Source organism: Rhinoraja longicauda, chromosome 24 (genome assembly GCF_053455715.1).
Source record: "Rhinoraja longicauda isolate Sanriku21f chromosome 24, sRhiLon1.1, whole genome shotgun sequence".
NCBI lineage: Eukaryota > Metazoa > Chordata > Chondrichthyes > Rajiformes > Arhynchobatidae > Rhinoraja > Rhinoraja longicauda.
The window spans coordinates 9,817,135-9,839,518 of NC_135976.1; the positions used below are offsets into that span (position 1 = coordinate 9,817,135).

Below are 22,384 nucleotides of genomic sequence, written 5' to 3' on the forward strand. Positions count from 1 at the left end.
TTGTTTCTTTTTTTGTAAACCAGTATCTGCAGTTCCTTATTTCTACATTGGACAGATATTTACATACTCCAAAGATGTACTTGTTTATCGGCTAATTGGCTTGTTAAAATTGTGTGTAGGATAGTGCTAGTGTGTGGGGATCGCTGGTCGGTGCCGACCCGGTGGGTCAAAGAGCCTGTTTCTGCGCTGTATCTTTAAACTAAAGAAAATAGGGAACGCATACACGAATATGTGCCTAACGTAGCCAAATGCGATTAGTAGAGATAGATATCATGATCGGCTCGGGTGTGGAGATGAAAGTGCCCATTGCTGCACGACTCTGTGGTTTTGCATTTCAAAAGTAACCTTACAATCTGATATCATAACACAAAGAAAACGAAACAAATAAACACCAAAATTTACCGGATTTGTCTTCAACTACTGCAGCAGTTGAATATTGATGATCACAGGGTGCCAATTAATCATAGCAATTAGTGGCTGTCAGTTAGTCCATAACAGATCCGTATGTGATGAGTATACCGGTGGAACGATTCGAAAAAATGCGTTGAAATTAATTGATTTTATTTAAGTGGCACAGTCCAATTTTAAAATAATCATTTGCATGGTTGTGGTCCAATGTTGGATAATTGAACCTCTGGTGTTAAACAACCCCCCCCCCCCCCCCCGGCGCTGTAAGTAGTGGGTTACAACTGAGCAGGTGTAATCGTGTTTTATGGAATTAAATAACATTGATTTTGGTTGGCGTAAAAAAACTTGGTGCTTTCTTACAAGGGTAAACCACACTCGATGGTTCCACGTCACTTTCACCTCCAAGATACTTCATGAGTGTGCTACAACAGTTGTATTTCTGGCTAATGATAAAATCTGAAGAAAATCGCGTGTGTTGGTTTGAATGCATTCAGTCCACACTCTCAATCTGTAACTTATATTGTACAGACTAGTAGAAAATTAGGCAAAGGAGGTACATCTTGAAAAAGTTCACTGTAATAGTGCAGCATATCTAACATTAATGAACTACAGCTGCATTTAATATCCAAATATTTTAACAGCTGCTCATCTCATTAAAAAACAAGTAAACAATTCCTTATTCAAAAGATATCAATCATAAACATTTTCATTTGCAAAGTTACCTTGAAAGTATCAGTGATCACATTATTTATGGAATATATTACATGTCAAGGCATTCTTTGAATCATGGTACAAATACTTGTCCAAAATATACATAATTTGTCCACAGATATTTACACTTAAAGGCCATTGATCCCCTTCCCCCAGGTAAGGCAAAGCTCACCTGGGTCCATTTGAAGAGGAATTGTAAAATCATTTATAAAGAACAAATTAACTTAAATTCTCCCTCCTGCAAGTCTCCTACCAATCCTCTACATTCTTAGACAGATACTGAGTTGGGGACATCCCTAGTTGTGGGATAATCCTTTTCAGGTAATACATACAGTAATACAGGCTACACAATAGGTAATACAGGCTACACAACCCGACACTTCGTACTCCTTCCATTACATTGCAAACCTGTACCACAATGTGCAAATCTTCCATTTTGGGGATGAGCACAGAGAGTTTGACTCTTGATCACCTTATCGGAAAAGTTAGGCCTTGTGATCTAATGTTTATTTGATCTGAACATGGCTTATCACTCTTGCTCAAAAACTTTTAATTTTTTTGTGGCGTTTCAGTTTGTCTGCCAGATTCATTGTGCTTATTCATTTTTGATGCAGAGAAAAAAAAAAAGATCAAATATCCAGAGTTTACTGAGGATAATTTTGTAAAATGTTCATGTGAGCTTTGAAGTTCAATTATCATTCTTCCTGGCCCCGTCTACTTGCCCAGTCACACCCTCTCACGACCCATCACATATGTGAAGGCCTAAAAGATGGAGGATGCAAGATAGCTGCCTACTTTTTTGGGGGTGTAATTTTGATGCTTATTTAATGCTTTTGTTGTTGGACTGTGGGTGATTGAATTAACATTTTGTTCAAGATGGCCGCGCCGTTGTGTTTGGCTGCCTGCCACTGTATGTTTCTTTTTTTTTCCTAGTCAGATGTGCAGCACTTTGGTCAACGTGGGTTGTTTTTAAATGTGCTATACAAATAAATTGACTTGACTTGACTTGACTTGAATACCATGATAGTTAAACCTCTGGACCGATTTCATCATTCTGGGCTGACATATTTCAACATCAGCTCAGAATACAAAATCTTGCACTTTTTTCAAAACAACTATCATTTGTGCTGTATGCCACACCGGGAACGAAGCAATTGACTTGTGATTCTGGCTAGCTGGCAGGCAGCCTGTCGTTCATAAGTCATTTTCGTGTGGTCTATTGGAATAATGTTCATGATTTATTGAAAGATTTTGTACATCTGAAAAATTGCTAAACCACTAATTATTTATCTCTTCTCGGTATTACTGAACTGTTGCGCTCTAATGTTATTGTGCCTGGACAGGGACGAGGGGAAGGGATCTGAATCTGCATAAAGGTTTTTTTCCTAATCACCACCTACTGAACAACTCTGAGGGCTGCAGGTGCATTCAGAAATGGATGAGGCTGCACAAAGTAGAACAAGCTCTCAAAGTTCGCTGAGCGGACCCTGTCATAAACAAATGACTGCTTTATGAGGTGTACAACAACCCAAGGCAGGTCACTGAGGAGAGGAAGGCTGAAGACAATAGAGGGGTATAATTAATGTACTTTGTCATAGTGAGATGGCTTGCTTTGCCCAAATACTAATACTACGAATAATAAGCCAGTCGCTTTGGCTATCTGTCACAAATATCCGTACACATTCTACGGTGAAGTTTATAATGGTGCCTATATCTTTTTGGTCAAACAGTCCTTTTTGAAACTCCTTTAGTTTAACATATTCTGAGCAATCTTTCCTCTTTTGTGTCCATTTTGGATTCTTTCCAACTTCAACGATCCCGGCATGAAGAACATCACCATGTCTTTCTTCTGAGCCAGTGACTATGTGGATTCTGGTAATGTTCATCGGCTTCGTGAACACAATGGTGAAGGAATCCCCGGCGCTGGGTGATTTTCCCCAGAAGTACTCATCACTATTACTGTAGGCTTTGCTGGGGTCATAGTTTTCAAAAACTTTGAGGCTGGTGGAGATCATTGCTGGCGGGTTGTCAGGCATATCAAAGAATTCTTCTTCAAAGTCATCGTCCTTTAACCTATTTTCCGTCCCCCTGAAAGATGAATAGTACCCGATGTGTTGGAACAAGGAAGGCTTCAAACGAATGACATCTTTTTGTGTGAGAAGGCCTCGGAAATGACTTAGTAACCAGTCACATGGCATCTCTTGGTAAAACATCAGAAGAAAGTGGGCCAGTCTGGGAAGGTCGGTTGAATGGTAAAGCTTTCCAATGTAGCCCAGCTTGGAAAATTCCAACGTCACCCAGTAGGTGCCCTCTTTTGAAGCAAGGACTTTCTTAATTGCAGTTAGGAAAGAGTGGGAACATTGAACATCATCTTCCAGCATTATGTAATAATCTGATAAATTTGCACAAAAGTTGAGCAGGAAAGCGTAGTCAATATTTTGTTTTGACCTGAATGTCACACGATCAGCAGGGTCATTATAATTTCTTTTCAGGCCTGTTAGGGGTGGGTAGTGCTGCTCAGGGGCATGAATGATGATCAAGTGGCCTGAGATTATGTGGTGGGCAAATTTTGTGGAGATGTCCTGCACCACTTGCATATTCCACGGCATGTCAAAGTCGGCCATGTGGACAACCACCACCATCTCGGTGAGCTCTTCATTGGTAGACTGCTTGAAGATGGACTTAAGTGTCTCAAGAAGGTAATTTCCTCGCTTTCGTTTCACAGAAGACAATCCTACTGTGATGTATTCTGTAAGTGGTGTAGAAACAGAAACAAGTTTGAACAATTGTGAAGAAATATGAATAAGACCAACTGTTTCCATTCTATTTACCAACCATATTAGTTTTATGTAGTAAATGACTGACTGTACAGTGTCTAAAGCTGAGCTTGGACTGATGTTCAGATGTTTTGTTATGCTTGGGTATGGCACACAACCTCAATTTAAACCATTTACTTGCTTTGTTCATTGGCTTTTTTTTCTCCCAATACTTGCCAAACAATCGGTCTCCAACATCAACAGGAACAGGCCATTCAGTTTTAGGATAATATGCAAAGAAGTTTTGATAACATGGACTAAATACCCATGTTTGTTCCAGGCTTACAATCTACGTTCAATCTAAATTGAAATATAAACTGGTTATCCCCAGATTATTAATGACTGTGCATTTTCTCCCATGCATTTTAAAGCATGTTTCAAGCTATTAATGATGATAATAATAATAAAATGTTTCATGGTATTCATTAGAAAGTCGATGCAGTATATATATATTCCATTATTTGAAATATGGGTAATGCCTGAGTGATTATTGAATGAAATGAAAGAATTATAGCAAGTCTATGTACAGTGATGAAACATGGGTTAGTAAAGTGGGCGTTTCTGACTTGGAGAAATCAGTTTACTAACAATTCCCCGGAACAGAACATTTACGTAACCCAGTACTGCCTGTACTATGGAGCAAAAATGGATGATACAATCAATTGAAGTTTATTTTCCCTAGTTATTTGCGAAAAAGCTAATGGAGGCTTAGAGAAATGACAACCTCTATTCCAGTTGCAAGGGTCCCAGGTAAAAAGGTGTCCAGATGACCCAGTTCATAATTACACAAGAAACTGTTTTAGCAATGCAAATAAAAGTGTCACACTTGTATGTGCGTGAAAGGAAGGAGTTGTTTAGCACATAATATAGGGTACTTGACACAATGCTGGACCATGCCGATGCTGACAAGAGAATGATTGATAAAGTTTGATGAAATGGCTTTTTAGTGAAAATAATATCTTTCCCAAGGAACTGACCAAAATTTAAGATTTTGACATGAATTTTGATTATGAATTTTAAATTCTAAAATTAAAAAGATGAAAAGAATTTTGATTATAAATTTAAAATTCTAAAATTAAAAAGACTAAAAGAATCTTGATTTAGAAATTTTAAATTCTAAAATTAAAAAGACTAAAATATTTCTCTGCATGCAAAGTCTGCAAGGGTAAAATCTATAAAGGTGATTAGTTTGGTCTCGGATTAAATAAAAAGCATGGAAAATGTCTTGGGGAAAGTCAGTTAACAGGAAAAAAGTACAAATGTGCACCACTTATCGTGTGCACTGGGGATGTGTGCACTCGTACACAATTTTACTGTCAAACAGTAAAAATCCCTATGTTTACTCAATAAAAGTAAAACAAGAGTTTGCACGTTCTTCCTGTGACCGTGTGAATTTCCTCCGGGTGCTCCGGTTTCCTCCAAATCACAGAGACGTGCGATGTTGGAAGGCCAATTGGCCTCTGTAAAATTGCCCTTAATGTGTAGGGAGTGGATGGAAAAAGTGGAATAACGTGGAACGACTGTGAATGTGTGGACTCAGTGGGCTGTTTCCTTGCTGTATCTTTAAACTAAGAGATCTCATCAGTCTCAATTAGTGATGAAGTGTTGGGGAAGGATGATGTCTGGTGCATGTTGGGTTAAATGGGGGTATTCAGGTTGAACTAGGTTTGAAATTTTCCTTTTGAAGTGAACCTCCCAGAAACCAGCACCAGGTCCACTGGGATCTATCTCCTCATTCAGGTCCATTATAAACCTTATCCATAAAGTGATGATGACCTACCTGTGTCTATATGAATGAACCTACTGTCCACAGGCCACATTAACGAGGCAATAGAGAACTGGCTGGCAGACAGGAAGCAAAGAGTAGGAATAAACGGGTCCTTTTCAGAATGGCAGGCAGTGACTAGTGGGGTACCGCAAGGCTCAGTGCTGGGACCCCAGCTATTTACAATATATATTAATGATTTGGACGAGGGAATTGAATGCAACATCTCCAAGTTTGCGGATGACACGAAGCTGGGGGGCAGTGTTAGCTGTGAGGAGGATGCTAGGAGGCTGCAACGTGACTTGGATAGGTTAGGTGAGTGGGCAAATGCATGGCAGATGCAGTATAATGTGGATAAATGTGAGGTTATCCACTTTGGTGGCAAGAACAGGAAAGCAGACTATTACCTGAATGGTGGCCGATTAGGAGAAGGGGAGATGCAACGAGACCTGGGTGTCGTGGTACACCAGTCATTGAAAGTAGGCATGCAGGTGCAGCAGGCAGTGAAGAAAGCGAATGGTATGTTGGCATTCATAGCGAGGGGATTTGAGTATAGGAGCAGGGAGGTTCTGCTGGAGACCACACCTGGAGTATTGCGTTCAGTTTTGGTCTCCTAATCTGAGGAAAGACATTCTTGCCATAGAGGGAGTACAGAGAAGGTTCACCAGATTGATTCCTGGGATGGCAGGACTTTCATATGAAGAAAGACTGGATAGACTCGGCTTGTACTCGCTGGAATTTAGAAGATTGAGGGGGGATCTTATAGAAACTTACAAAATTCTTAAGGGGTTGGACAGGCTAGATACAGGAAGATTGTTCCCGGTGTTGGGGAAGTCCAGAACAAGGGGTCACAGTTTAAGGATAAGGGGGAAGTCTTTTAGGACCGAGATGAGAATGTTTTTTTTCACACAGAGAGTGGTGAATCTGTGGAATTCTCTGCCACAGAAGGTAGTTGAGGCCAGTTCATTGGCTATATTTAAGAGGGAGTTAGATGTGGCCCTTGTGGCTAAAGGGATCAGGGGGTATGGAGAGAAGGCAGGTACGGGATACTGAGTTGGATGATCAGCCATGATCATATTGAATGGCGGTGCAGGCTTGAAGGGCCAAATGGCCTACTCCTGCACCTATTTTCTATGTTTCATCAGTCAGACACATGTTACATGCTGTGGGAAGCCACTCCACATGTCTACATGTTACCATGCATTATTACATCACATGCATGGAATACCCAAAATATACATTCTGGGCTTTGAAATTGATGTAGTAAATCTTTGGTTTCTATTACGAATTGTTTTCTCTTTGAAATTGGATAGTGCAAAAAACTGCTGTTACACAATAGAATTTTTATCCCAAGGTGCTTAACTATTGTTTGACTCCAGAATAATTTCTTCAGCTAATAATTGCGTCTCAAATGGAAACAAAACTGCTGGCACATCTTCGCATGCTTTGTGGGAACGCTGGAATACTTTGGATGAAAGTAATGTTATTTTCCCTCATACAATAGGAATGCAGATAAAAATAACCTACTTCAGCTCATCTGCACACCAAAAGGTTCCTGTTTTAGATTTGAGATAAAATGGCACCACATTCACCACTTCATTGCATTCCATTTTACAATTAATTCATGCCAAACTTTATAAATGTCCTCTTACTTTTTTTTAACAAAGGGTACCCTGCCAAATATTGATAGGTGACGTTAATGGGGGAAGAAAAATTGACCAGCTCCCTGAAGTTCTGCACGTTCCTCTCGGAATACAGCTGCTGCACGGCTATTTCCTTGGCCAATCGCCTTTCTTCCATTTTCTGAAAGACAATGGGATATTGGAGTAGGAAAATGGACAATATCAAAGATGCATGCTTCAGTAGTGCTTATTTTATGACCATACTAACAACCTTAGCATAAAAGGAGACGTCATAGGACATAGGAGCAGAATTAGGCCATTCGGCCCATCTCGTCTACCCCACTATTCTATCATGGCTGATCTATTTTCCCCTCTCAACCCCATTCTCCTGCCTTCTGCCTCGTAATCTTTGAAGCCCTTACCTATCAATCTCCACTTTAAAATACCGAATGACTTGGCCAGCACTACTATCTGTAGCAATGAGCTCCACAGATTCACCACCCTCTGGCTAAAGAAATTCCTCTCATTACATATGGAAAAGCTCCACATGGCCAGATGAACCAATTAGGTTTATTTTGCTGTCAGAAGCACAGCTGCACGTATGGCTCAGCCCATGTCCAGCGTGAGTAACATAAACTGGGAGGACTTCCTTACAATTTCCCATTGTTCATTTCCTGTTCATCTAAATAACAAACCCAGTATATTTCAGTTAAACTCAGCTGAAAATGAATTAAATTTAAAGCAAAACTCAGCTATTAAGTGTAGGATTTAAGCAATTTTCTAAAGCTGGGTCATTGGAAATTATTTAGGATTTTTATAAAATGGTCATTCACATCTAGTCTGGTTGAAATAAATAAAGGAAAATACTGAAAACACTCAGCAAGTCAGGCAGCATGTGTGACGTGAGAAACAAAGGTAAACAATTCATGCCAATGACCTATTAGTGTCATTATCTGTTGTCAGTTGCATTTACCTTATCTGCAGTATGATATTTTTAACCTATTCCACTTAAGTTAGCTTGATTGATTTAAACTCCGCAGAGGCTGTACTCTCAGTATTCTGCTGAAATTCCACCACAAAACTAAGAGAGATTCAGTCCAAACAAAGGCCAAGACAAAACAAGTCATTGGTCAGGACAGGGGATTATTAAAATACAGCAGATGAAAACTATATGAAAAGTGAATATTTTGACTGCCAATCTAAATAGCCTGGTATGTTTTTTTAAATCATTTTGTGTAGTCATGCTAAGCACTGAAAATGCAAATAACAAGTTTAGAGTCTCTACACTTTCTCAACATGTCCCTGGTTGTTAATACTAAATGATTGTCAATAAAACTTAACTTTGGAAGCAGCGTACAAGACACAGGCATTATTATATCATGTATCAAGTCCACCCAACTAAGGATGAAGTCTGAAGTAGGGTTCCAACCCGAAGCATCACCTACTCCTTTTCTCCAGAGATGCTGCCCGACCCGCTGAGTTACTCCAGCATTTTGTGTCTATCTTCAGTATGAACCAGCATCTGCAGTTCCTTCCTACAGGACTTGCATTTCTTGATTTGACTTTTCAAATAGTATACTCCACTGCTTTATTCCCCCCAGGTTTACTTATTGCATAGGTGTGGACATGAGGAACGCAGAAAAGCTTGAACACAGGAAAGCTTGATTCTAGGGGCTGGTGTGACACGTTGGGAACGCAAACTCGACATAGGTAGATATTGAGCAGGGAGGAAACAATGCACAGATGTTACTAAATGATGTTACTCATAGCTGGTGGACCACGATGAGCAGGGTAACAGTCCAGTACAATTCTGAAAGGATCCTATATTGTGCCAAGATGCCAGCATTAAGATGAGAAGTTGAAATACCAACACATTTGCCTTTACTGATGAATGCAAATGATCAGCTTTGGAAAGAATCATTGACGATGGGTGAGATCACACACTGATAACTGGCTGGTAGTTCCTTAAGCAATCAGGTGGCACAGTGGTAGAGTTGCTGCCTTAATATCCAGAGACCCGGGTTCGATCCTGACCATAAGTGTAAGAAAATAACTGCAGATGCTGGTACAAATCGAAGGTATTTATTCAGACTTAGATAGTTCCTCTGTCCCTCTCTTCCCCTCCAGTTCCACCACTGATTTTCTGGCACTCTTGGTTCCAGAGCTTTGCTGGTTTATCCAGCTGGCCAAGGAAGACGGCTATGGGGATAGATGTGCTGGCTCCAGCTGGGATGGAATTCCACAGCCCCAGCCGCAGGTTGCAAATTCAACCCACCAATCGGCCATGGAAGTCCCGACGAGGTCGAGACTGGCTGCCTTGCCCAGCCTAGGTGCCACATTTTTGGGGAGACTTCCAGGGCACGGGGAATTTCTCGCGGAGCCCCTAGTGACCTCTAGCGGCCGAATTGACAAATTGCAATTACCGACTGTTTTGCCGGAAAATGCGAGGCCAAACCGGAATGGCGGAAATTAAATAGGAAAGAGGAAACTTTCCGCCAAATTCGGAAGGGTTGGGAGGGGTGCAATTCAAAACGTCACCTATCCATGTTCTCCAGAGATTCTGCCTGACCCACTGAGTTAATCAAGCACCTTGGGGCTATTTTGTAGACCAGATCCTGCAGCTCCTTATTTCTACCTTGAGCAAATCATACATCTGTCTTGAATTTTATTTGTTCTATTTTACCCAGTGCTTCAGTAATAATAGTGAGACTGTAGTGAGTCCAGACGAGTGGTTTTATCTGAATCCTTTATTAGTATCAAAACCCGTAACAAACGCGACAGACTTCTTCCTGGACAAACACTACTTTACTTATTAATCTAATCTCCAATCTGGTTTGGCGCCAAGCATTTAAATACCCCGCGCTTCCTTAACCCATGACCGTAATCCAATCCGAGGGTTCTATTACCTGGCCAATCCCTATGTCCCTACATGACCCCCCCCAGAACCCTCGAAACCATACCTCATGGGTGGCCGAACCTCCCGCCCAGAACGTGTACGGATAGGGGAAACCGATACCCCCAGTGTGACAGGAGGCGGGGGGGACGCCGCCGCTGGAGGCGATGGGAGGTTCACCGGAGCGGCGGGTGCAGGTGACGTGGGGCACTTGATAAACAACGGCAGCCCGGGACCAACCATAGGCGGCGGAGGCCCAAAAGGTGGTAAACTGGGCGCCGCTGACGAGACCAGTCGAGCAGCCACAGGCCGGCCCCGGCGCGGCGGCTGAGCCACCGACACGGGGAGGTCCTGGTCTAAATGGGCCGGCTTGAGACGGGACACTGAAACCAGCTCCTGACGATTTCCTACCTGCAAGGTGAAGGTTACAGTCCCTCTTTTGAGCACCTGGAACGGGCCTTGGTAAACCGGCTGCAGAGGGGGACGGTGGCAATCTTTCCGAAGAAACACGAAATCACAGCTCCGCAATTCCGAAGGAACGTGAACTGCTGTGCTTCCGTGACTAGAGGTGGGGACTGGAGCCAGAGAACCCACCCGTTCCCGGAGGGAGCCCAAGACTGACGTGACGGATGGCGGCAAGGCGGGAATGGAAGGGAGAATATCGCCCGGCACCCGCAGGGGCGAACCGTAGACGAGCTCGGCCGAAGATGTGCCCAGTTCCGCCCGCGGGGCCATACGGATGCCGAGGAGGACCCAAGGCAGCTGGTCAGCCCAATCGTAGCCAGTCAGGCGAGCACAGAGGGACGCCTTCAGCTGCCGATGGAAACGCTCAACCATCCCGTTGGCTTGGGGATGATAGGCGGTGGTCTGCTGTAATCGAGCACCATACAGCTGCGCCAGCGCGGCCCAGAGACACGAGGTGAACTGGGCTCCCCGATCTGTGGTAATAATAGCCGGGACCCCGAAACGAGCCACCCAATGCAACGCCAGGGCCCGTGCACAGGAGGCTGCCGAGGTGTCCGACAATGGGAGCGCCTCCGGCCAACGAGTGAACCGATCAACCACCGTCAGTAGATGAGTGTAACCCCTAGAATAGGGCAATGGACCCACCAAATCCACATGGATGTGGAAAAAACGGGCGGGGGGAACCTCAAATGTCTGGTGCGGGGGCTGGACATGACGATGGACTTTGGAGGTCTGGCACGGAATGCAGGCGCGTGCCCAGGCTGCCACCTGCTTCCGCAGGCCATGCCAGACAAACCGGTCGGCCACCATGGCTGAAGTCGCCCTGATGGACGGATGTGCCAGGCCATGAATAATAATAATAATAATAATATATTTATTTTATATAGCGCCTTAACACATGCACAAAGCGCTTTACAAATACAATTAACATAGAAACAAACAGACAAACAGACAAACTATCCTGACGGAAAAGCGGCGAATACTCAACGCCAGCGTCCTCTCACGTCAGGGTCCGGCAGTAGACATTAAAGAACACAAGACACACAGATACAATTTTTTACACAAAACAGCCATCACAGTGATTGCTCTAGGCATACCCTCACTGTGATGGAAGGCAAAGTCTTATCTCCTCCTCGTTCTTCTCCCGTGGCACCACGAGGCGATCGAGGCTCCCAACCCCTTGAAGCCCCCACCGGGCGATGGAAAGTCCCAGGGTCGAGCCGAGCAGGCCGATGAGAGTCCTGAGCCCCCACCGGGCGATGTAAAGTGCTGCGGCTGAGCCACGCAGGGCGATGAGAGTCCTGAGCCCCCACCGGGCGATGTAAAGTGCTGCGGCCGGGCCTCAAAAACCTTACGCCGCAAAGCGGCCGGCACCACCGGGCGAGGACGTGGGAGAGTAACGTCGCACCACAACTTGATACCTGTGGGGCCACACGCCACCCGTTCTAAACGCAGTCCCGAGGTTGTGGAGGTGTACACCGCGGCAGTTCCTTCCAGGCGCTGAGCCTCCGCTAGCTCCTGGAAATCCACATGGTCACCAACCACGGCTACGGAGGGAATGGCCGGCCGGGACAGGGCATCAGCAACGGCATTCAACCTACCCGCAATATGACGGACATCGGTCGTGAACTCCGAAATGAGGGTTAGGTGCCGCTGCTGGCGAGCCGACCACGGATCAGAAACCTTAGCAAAAGCGAATGTCAAAGGTTTGTGATCCGTGTAGGCCACGAAAGAACGGCCTTCTAAAAAGTAGCGGAAGTGCCGGACTGCTAAATACAGGGCCAGGAGCTCCCTATCGAACGCACTGTACTTGAGCTCCGCCCGAGAGAGCTGCCTGCTGAAAAACGCAAGAGGCTGCCACTCACCGTCAACCTGCTGCTCCAAAACCCCACCCACTGCCACGTCTGAGGCGTCCACCGTCAGAGCTGTGGGGGCGGAGGAGCGCGGGTGCACCAGCATGGTGGCATTGGCGAGGGCCTGTTTGACCGCAACAAAAGCCGTCTCCGCAGCTACGGACCATACCAACTCCGCGGGGTTACCTGCGAGACACTGAAAAAGGGGACGCATAACCCGAGCTGCTGCAGGCACGAACCGATGATAAAAATTGACCATGCCCACAAATTCCTGCAAGCCCTTGATGGTAGTCGGGCGGGGGAAAGAGCGGACCGCGTCCACCTTAGCAGGTAAGGGAGTGGCACCGGCCGGAGTAACCCGATGACCCAAAAAATCCACCGCGGACAGGCCGAATTGGCACTTGTCCGGATGGAGAATCAGGCCATGGTCTTGCAGCCTCTGGAACACGGTGCGGAGGTGGACCAAGTGCTCCTGGACCGAACGGCTGGCAATCAATATATCGTCTAGATAAATAAAGACGAACGGCAACCCTCGACCCACCCGGTCCATCAGACGCTGGAATGCCTGAGCTGCATTTTTAAGGCCGAAAGGCATTCGCAACCACTCAAACAGTCCGAACGGGGTGATGGTCGCTGTTTTCGGAATATCCGGCGGGTGGACCGGGATCTGATGGTATCCCCGCACCAAATCAATTTTTGAAAATATTGTAGCCCCCTCCAGGCTAGCTGAAAAGTCCTGAATGTGTGGAATCGGGTATCGGTCCGGCCGTGTTGCCGCGTTGAGTCGACGGAAGTCCCCACATGGTCTCCACCCCCCAGATGCTTTGGAAACCATGTGCAAAGGGGATGCCCACGGACTACTTGAAGGCCGAATGATTCCCAACCTCTCCAAGTTTAGGAACTCCTCTCGCGCCCTGGCCAGCTTGTCGGGTGGAAGGCGCCGTGCCCGGGCAAAAACTGGCGGCCCTTCGGTTGGAATGAAATGGACGACCCCGTGCTTCTCCGAAGGTGAATCAAAACGCTGGACGAGGAGCTGCGGGAAGTCGGCCAGGACCGCATCGAACTGACCGGGAGCCGTGGTAATGGACTGGATGACTAGGCTGGGTGGGGCGGCGCTTGTAGAAGCCTCTGGCCCAGTATCCCGAGGCCGTACATCAGCCAAGGGTTGTAGGCCCCTCCCTCGGACGTCTGCGACCAAGGAAAACGCCCATAGAAAATCTGCCCCCAATATGGCCTGGCCCACATCCGCAACGATGAATTCCCAACGGTAAGTCCTGGACTCGAAGGACAAGGACATGGTCCTTTTACCGTACGTACGGATGGTGCTACCATTCACTGCAATTAGGGGCGGACCCTTTTCCCCCACTCGAACTTCACAGTCATAGGGGGGCACAATACTTACAACCGCTCCCGTATCCACCAGGAAAACGATCCCGGTAGTCTGATCCGTAGCGTAGAGGCGGTGGTTACGGCCAACCGAGACTGCCTCTACAGTCGATCGGCCCCGGCGTTTCCCGGAAACGAACACGGGGATCTACAGCTTCGGGCGTCGCTGCCCCACCGCCGATGGAAAGAGCACCAGCGACGCTTATCCGGCTCTGTTGGTCGAGCCCGCTGCCAATGAACAGGCGCCGCCGCCCTCTCTTGGCGGGCCGGCTGCGCAATAGCGGCCGATGCGTCGCTCTCCCGGCCGCACTCCTGACTGCCGCTGGGCCTCGAGACTCGGTTAACGGAGCCGTCTCGGGCGTTGCGTTCCCTCACCAGCGTGTCTGCCTTCTCGGCGAACGCTACCGGCTCTTCAAAAGGGACGTCCGCCAACACCAACCTGACGTCCCCAGGTAGCTTCTCCCGGAAGGCCGCCTCAAACATCATACATGGCTGATGGTCGCCCGCCAACGCCAGCATCTCGGACATCAGCTCCGACGGCAGCCGCTGCCCCAGGTCTGGCAAATGGAGGAGCTTCAGAGCCCGCTGGCTCTGGGCCCAGCCGAAGGTCCGCAGCAGGAGCTTCTTAAGCCCCACGTACTGCTCCGTTTGGGGTGGACTGGTCAGGTATCGGCTGACCCGCGCAGCCACCTCCGCCTGCAGACAGCTCACCACATGATGGTACTTCTCCTGGTCTTCCTCCACTTTCTTGAGATGGAACTGTGACTCTGCCTGCACAAACCACAGGTGCGGCTGATGGGCCCAGAACGGCGGTAGATGGATTTCGCCCGCGCTCGCTCCTGCCTGCGACATGCTGCTGCTTTCTTCCTACGTTCGAGGTCACCAATGTAGTGAGTCCAGACGAGTGGTTTTATCTGAATCCTTTATTAGTATCAAAACCCGTAACAAACGCGACAGACTTCTTCCTGGACAAACACTACTTTACTTATTAATCTAATCTCCAATCTGGTTTGGCGCCAAGCATTTAAATACCCCGCGCTTCCTTAACCCATGACCGTAATCCAATCCGAGGGTTCTATTACCTGGCCAATCCCTATGTCCCTACAAGACAAACAATACATTTCTGTGTGCAGGCATTTTTTTGATTCTGCTGCCAGCTTTGCAATGTGACAACATTTCAGGTTACACGGTGGTACCGCCAGTAGAGCTGCTGCCTCACAGCACCAGCAACCAGCAACCAGGACCTATCTTCTTCTCAGCTGCTGTCCATGTGCAACTGAAAGCAAAGTGGCTTTGGATACGTCTGTGGTTGCAATGGAAACTGTCTTGACAACAGGCTATTGACAAGAAGGTCAAACCTTCTGAAATCTCTTCAGGATAATGTTTTATGAAGAACATTGATTGTTCTGTGAGTCTATACGCCAGGACAACTGACATATTCATTTGAGAGGGGATTTTTGTTTAGTTTAGATTAGATTATTTTCATGGGAAAATAATCTAAACTATTATAATGAACTGTTACAGTGAAAAGCTTTTTTGCTGTGTGCTAGCCAGTCAGCAGAAAGACTAAACATGATTACAATCACGTCGTCCACTGTGTACAGATACAGGATGAAGGGAAAAAAGATCAAAGTCCGATTAAAGACAGTCCAAGGGTCTACAATGAGGTAGATGGTAGGTCAGGATGGTGCGGTTGCCTGATAACAGCTGGGCAGAAACTGTTCTTGAATCTGGAATGTTAGCGCTCATGTATGTTAATATAATAGAAGAAATTTAGACAGAAATTCAGTTTGGGTTTGGGTGAATTAACTATTCTTCTTTTGCCATTGGGAAGGCAATCTCACCATTATCACAAATAAAGGCCTTGGTTAGAATGCACTAACTAACAGGAAGGATTCATAGGTTTTATGTCAATAGAAATATATAGCTAATCTGACACGTGGCACATTATGGGGAACAATGCTGAAAGTTATGCTTTGTCACATTTAATTAACTCTCACCACTACCGAGATAAAAACAGAAGCTGCTGAAAATACCCAGCAACAGGGGAGTGAAAAACAGTTAACAGTCCAGGTCCTGCCCCTCTGACATCAGTCTGAAGAAGGGTCTCGACCCAAAACGCCACCCATTCCTTCTCTCCTGAGATGCTGCCTGACCTGCTGAGTTACTCCAGCGCTTTGTGAATAAATAACAATCCAGGTTAATGACTTTTCATCAAAACTCCCAATCCCATAGTTATTTGTTGAAAAGCAGCGTTAACTTAACCTACACCTGCCACATGATTGTGTAGAGTTTCAAAAATCAATGCAGATTAGGCACTAAACTCTGCCATTTAAAATACTCACCAGTATTTCTTCATCATCCTTTGTGCAAATATACACAAGCAAGCAAAGGAACAGGGAAAAAACAAGAGTAGTTACTGATCGCTTCCAGTAGCATCTCATCGCAGCAGGAGCTTTCCAAGTTGATCATGAGACTGGCTTGCTTTCAGTCTTGCTCTAAAAAAACACAGATGTTATGAATTAGAAGTGGAGTCCATGTGAACACAGCAAGGAATATCTACATCATTTTTTACAGAGACCATCACGGGAGAACAAGAATAGAGACAAAGTGCTGAAATAACTCCGCGGCTCAGGCTGCATCTCTGGAGAATATGGATAGGTGACGTTTTGGGGTCTGGACCTTTCTTCATGCTGAAAGTAGGGGGAGAGGAGGGAGAACTGGAAAGAAGAAAAGACCAGGGCAAACCAGAGCCAGCAACAGATGACCTGAAACAGGGTGGTTCCCTGCTAGGCCAATTGTTAATTTGGGAAGTTGTGATCAGAGGGATACATTGTTGTGAACTGTAGAACTGGTTAAACAACTAGGGTGGTGGAAGGTTGAAGGGGAGGAGGGTTCAGTCTGCAGAAGGGTCAAGAGTCAAGAGAGTCAAGAGTCAAGAGTGTTTTACTGCCATAGTCCCAGATAGAACAATGACATTCTTACTTGCAGCAGCACAATGGAATATGTAAATGTTAATATGTAAACATAGTATACTGTAAACAATATGATAAACGAGAGGAAAAGAAAGTGCAGTGTTCTTTTCCACATACTCACAAGAACACACACACAGTGTAAGAAAATAACTGCAGATGCTGGTACAAATCGAAGGTATTTATTCACAAAATGCTGGAGTAACTCAGCAGGAACTTAGATAGTATAAGAAAATAACTGCAGATGCTGGTACAAATCGATTTATTTACAAAATGCTGGAGTAACTCAGCAGGTCAGGCAGCATCTCGGGAGAGAAGGAATGGGTGACGTTTCGGGTCGAGACCCTTCTTCAGACTTAGATAGTTCCTCTGTCCCTCTCTTCCTCTCCCCCTTCCCATATCTCCCAATGTCTTCCTGTCTCCACCTACACCCTTCCTTTGTCCCGCCTCCCTGACATCAGTCTGAAGAAGGGTCTCGACCCGAAACGTCACCCATTCCTTCTCTCCTGAGATGAGATGCTGCCTGACCTGCTGAGTTACTCCAGTATTTTGTGAATAACACACACACACATATATATATATATATAAATATATATACACATATACATAAAAATATATACACATACACATACTTAAAAAACAAACAATAGCAGTGTAATAATAATAATAATAATAATAATAATAATAGTCTAGTGTAGTTCAGAGTTTATTTGAGGTTGTGGTGTTTAATAGCCTGATGGCTGCAGGGAAGAAGCTGTTCCTGATCCTGGACGTTACAGTTTTCAGGCTCTTGTACCTTCTTCCCGATGGCAGGGGTGAAATGAGTGTGTGGCCAGGATGGTGTGGGTCTCTGATGATGTTCATCATATCATATCATATATCTACAGCCGGAAACAGGCCTTTTCGGCCCTCCAAGTCCGTGCCGCCCAGTGATCCCCGTACATTAACACTATTCTACACCCACTAGGGACAATTTTTACATTTACCCAGCCAATTAACCTACATACCTGTACGTCTTTGCCTTTTTAAGGCAGCGACTTCGATAAATCCCTTCGATGGTGGGGAGGTCAGAGCCAGTGATGGACTGGGCAGTGTTCACAACTTTTTGCAGTCTTTTCCACTCCTGGACATTCAAGTTGCCGAACCAGGCCACGATGCAACCAGTCAATGTGCTCTCTACTGTACACTAGTAGAAGCTCGAGAGAATCCTCTTAGGCATATTGAATCTCCTTAATCTTCTCTAAGTAGAGGCGTTGATGTGCTTTATTTATAATTGCATCAGTGTGCTGAGTCCAGGAAAGATCTTTGGAAATATGCACGTCCAGGAATCTGGTTTTTGACTCTCTCCACCATCGAAGGGATTTATCGGAGTCGCTGATATTATTGATATAAACAGGATTGTGGGTCCTCATCCTTCCTCTTCCAAAGTCCACAATCAGTTCATTGGTTTTACTGATATTGGGAGCCAGGTTGTTGTGCCGGCACCATTTGGTCAATCGGTCGATCTCACTTCTATATTCTGACTCATCACCATCTGTAATTCGTCCAACGGTGGTGTCGTCGGCAAACTTGACGATGGAGTTAGCACTATGTCCGGCTACACAGTCATGAGTGTAGAGCATAGCAGGGGGCTGAGCATGCAGCCTTGAGGTGCTCCCGTACTGATTGTTAATGAGGAAGAAGTATTTCTGCCAATTCGAACAGACTGTGGTCTGTGGAAGAGGAAGTCGAGGATCCAATTACAGAGGGATGCGTATTGTTCTGTATTTTCTCCCCTCCCCCCCACCCCCCCCCCCACCCCCCACCCCCCAGTTCAAAAGAAGGAAAAAGAAAAAGCAGAAGAAAGAAAGAAAAAGAAAAACCTGGAGTCCCGAGGGAGTCACTTCCGAGTAATTTCTTTTAAAATTCTTGTTAGGTATCAAAGCAATCTTGAATTTAACTACTTCCTATTCTTAATCCTAGCTTTGCCATGAATGGGTTCCACACCTTCAAAAAGAAGTCATATCCATTTCTCAGATTATACGTTGCTTTTTCTAATGGGATACAACTCCGCATTTCTGCATGCCATCTTTCAAATCTTATTTCATTTTGTTCTTTCCATGTGACCGCAACACATTTTTTTGCTACTGCTAATGATATTTTGAGAAATCTTTCCTGATGTTTATCCAAACTTAGCTTTGGTATTATTCCTTTTGTATCTCCTAGCAAAAACAACCTTGAATCCATTGGTATGATCTTATTCATCAATTGATCTAAAATTGATCTATAGTTGCTGCAAAAAATTATACTGTACTAAGCTGTATCTCACATTAATAGTATTTTTCATATTATCTAAACACAGTCTTTCCCACCTTGGTTCATCAATAATAATATTAAGATCTGTTTCCCATCTTTGTCTTGCTTTATGAATTCCTATCTTTGGACTAGATATCTGTAGTAGTTTATACATTGATGATATAATTTTTTTCATTCCCTTGCCCTGAATCAAGGATTCGATTCCTTTAATCTGAAATAGAGACATTGAATTACCTAACTTTTCCCTTAAAAAAGATTGTAATTGATAATAGAAAAAAATACTATTCCCTGGAATTTGATATTTATTTCTCAATTGCGAAAATGTCAAAAAGATATTCCCTTCATAGCAGTCTCCTATATTTTTAATACCCTTCTGTTCCCAGAGTTGTAGTATTTGATCGTGTATAATCGAAGTTATAGGTCAGTGACTATTGTTTACTAAGGAATGTAAAATGTATAACGTATGGGTTCTGTTAAAACTTAAATAAAATATTTTTTAAAAAAACAGAGGGATGCGTAGAGACCCAGTTCCGTGAGCTTGGTAACCAGCTTGGAGGGGATGATGGTTTTGAAAACAGCAGCCTGAGGTATGTGTTTTTATTGTCCAACTGGAGTGGAGAGCCAGTGAGATCGCATCCTCTGTTGACCTGTTGTGACGGTAGGCAAACTCTAGTGGGTCAAGGTTCTAGTCGAGGTAGGAGTTGATATCCACCATAACCAACCTCTCAAAGCACTTCATCACCACAGACGTTAGTGCCGCTGGACGATAGTTGTTGAGGCACGTCACCTTACTCTTCTTGAGTATTATTATTATTGATGCCCTCTTAAAGTAGGTGGGGACCTCAGACCTCAGTGGTGAGAGGTTGTTCCCGACCTGAAACGACAACTATCCATTTTCTCCAGAGATGCTGCCTGACCCGCTGAGTTATTCCATCACTTTGTGTATTATGGTATAAATCAGCATCTGCAGTTCCTTCTTATTACCTCTTGGGAGAACAGATGGAGAACGTTTTGGAGGTTTCTTTGTGATGCGCACACGTTTAAATAACTGAAGGATATCTTCTGCTGAATTGAAAAGTGACAAATTGGGTGAGAAACCAGGATGGCAACATCCAAGGAAACTTCCTCTTCCTGGAGTCACCGCTCTCCGAGGCTTTGAACACTACCCAAGTCTGAGAATTCTTTGCTACATTGGGAGACAGTATGTGGATGCAAATCCGATAAAGTCTCTCAACACTCAGTTCATTATCTGCCACATCCTCCGTCCTTCAATAATGGAATGCCTCACCTGTGATGGTTTTAAATGGCGTTAGCATTGATTTTGGAGAAAAGAAGCACCTTTTATTGTCAGTGGCAAAGGAACCACCTCGAAAAAATGGAATAAGCAGGAGTATTTAGAGGGAATCTATCTCCCTCCATTGGAGGGATCTCTGAGGCGCTGCCTCAAAAAGGCAGCCAATATCAAAGAGCAACATCACCCTGGTCATGCACCCATTTCATTCCTACCATCAGGAAGAAGGTATAGGAGTCTGAAAACTGTGACTACCAGGTTCAAGAATAGCTTGCCAACAACCATCAGGCTCTTGAATGCGACACTGCGCTAACCTCAATGAATTATGAACACTATGAAATGTTATGGACTGTCTTTGGTTGGACTGAGGTTGATTGCTTTTTTTGCACCAGTATTGTGTGTTTATTAATTTACTGAATTTATTGATTGTTTTTATCTATTGTGTGTTATCTATGTATATGTTGTTTGCAGGCCTGTTATGTTTCTGCATGCGAGAATTTCATTGCCTGTTGTCGGTATGTCAGTCAATTAAATGCTTGTCTCTTGGATCCAAACTACCTACAGAAAAGGGATTTAATTGCTTGAAGCCATTTTCTAGAAAATGACTATTGGGGGATAAATCTTGACTAGACCACACTGCCTCATGTTGCAATGTTGTTTCCTTCCTGTGCTGTATTCTCAGCAAGGAATTAAGCCACACTTTGATAGCTAGATAAGTAGTATTATTAAAAAGCTTTATTAGTTAAAGCATTTATACTTATGTTTCAAAGTGCATTAATTAAAAGGCAAGGGTGCACAATTTGGCATTGTTCGTGGGTAAAAAATTAACGCTCTGATTTAGCTGTATCTATCACTAATGGTAACACCAAAAGGATCCATCTGACTGATTTATTTCTGACTGCATTATATACTCTGAACCAAAAATTCTTGTCGTCTGGAAGCCTCTTTAATGCAAGTATGTTGGACATAATTTCCATTCTATTCTAGGACAGGTGATTGATAGCGTGGAGGGACAATCAATAGTTCTCTGTCGTGTATCTCCAGAGACAGATATCTCTGATGAATTCAAAGCACTTGTCACCAAACCTAAAGAAAAAGGAATAGCTAAATCAGTCGATCTTCTTCACTCAAGAGATTGATAACAGGAGCATACATACCTTCCTGTCTTCAAACAGATTTATTGTGTAACCCACCACCCTACCAAAGTTACAACCTTCCTTGGAACAGTGTTCCACAGAGTATTCCTCTCAACATAATCAGCCCATGATTTGACTCTAATCCTGTGCTAGTCATTTTTCTTGCCCCAATTAACATGTCAGTGGATGTCCGTAGCACAATAACTCAAACACCCACAGTTTAATTGCATCAGGAACTGCACCAGATTCAGACCAACTTTTATCCAAGGACTGTTCCCAAACTTTTAAATGTAGCAAAACTTTCATAACAGTGGAGTTTATTTTAACAAAGGAATCAGAACTGTACAATTATTTAATTGAGAATGTCAAAGCTCTGAGGTATCAGCTACATGGATGGGAATTACGTTTCTTTCCACTCCAAATGTCATACTTCCAGCAGTGCAAAACCAGCAACCAAAACCTGATTTTAATATATTACAGTCTAGACCAAGTGGACCTGTTGGGCCCAAACCTCTCCTGCATTGGTACAGCACCCTCTCCCTCACTCCCCCACCCTCTCCCCTCCCCTTCCCCCTCCCCCCCACTCCATCCCCCTCAATGCCCCTTATCCTCCCTCTTCCCCCCACCCTCCCTAGGGGATAGATTTAAACTTTAAAATGTGAATAACTTAAAAAATATAACACCAATTTCAATGAAACCTGTTCCACTAGCACCAAATGGACGACGGTGAGTAAGGTGGGCCTAAAATTATCATGCTATTGTGTACCGTTT

General features: G+C 44.5%; 1 protein-coding gene across 2 annotated transcripts in view; it reads right to left on the reverse strand.

Moving 5' to 3' along the window:
• Nucleotides 1-672: 672 nt before the first annotated feature.
• The window catches only part of LOC144605421 (alpha-1,3-mannosyl-glycoprotein 4-beta-N-acetylglucosaminyltransferase C-like), a 71,917-nt gene continuing 50,205 nt past the window's right edge, over nt 673-22,384 (reverse strand). For both annotated transcript variants that reach the window (XM_078420645.1, XM_078420644.1), the window contains exons 2-4: nt 16,265-16,417; nt 7,353-7,503; nt 673-3,868 (exon numbers count right to left, since the gene is read on the reverse strand). In XM_078420645.1, coding sequence (XP_078276771.1) covers nt 2,712-3,868; nt 7,353-7,503; nt 16,265-16,363 — 1,407 coding nt within the window. In that variant the 5' untranslated portion in view covers nt 16,364-16,417 and the 3' untranslated portion in view covers nt 673-2,711. The remainder of the gene's footprint in view (nt 3,869-7,352; nt 7,504-16,264; nt 16,418-22,384) is intronic.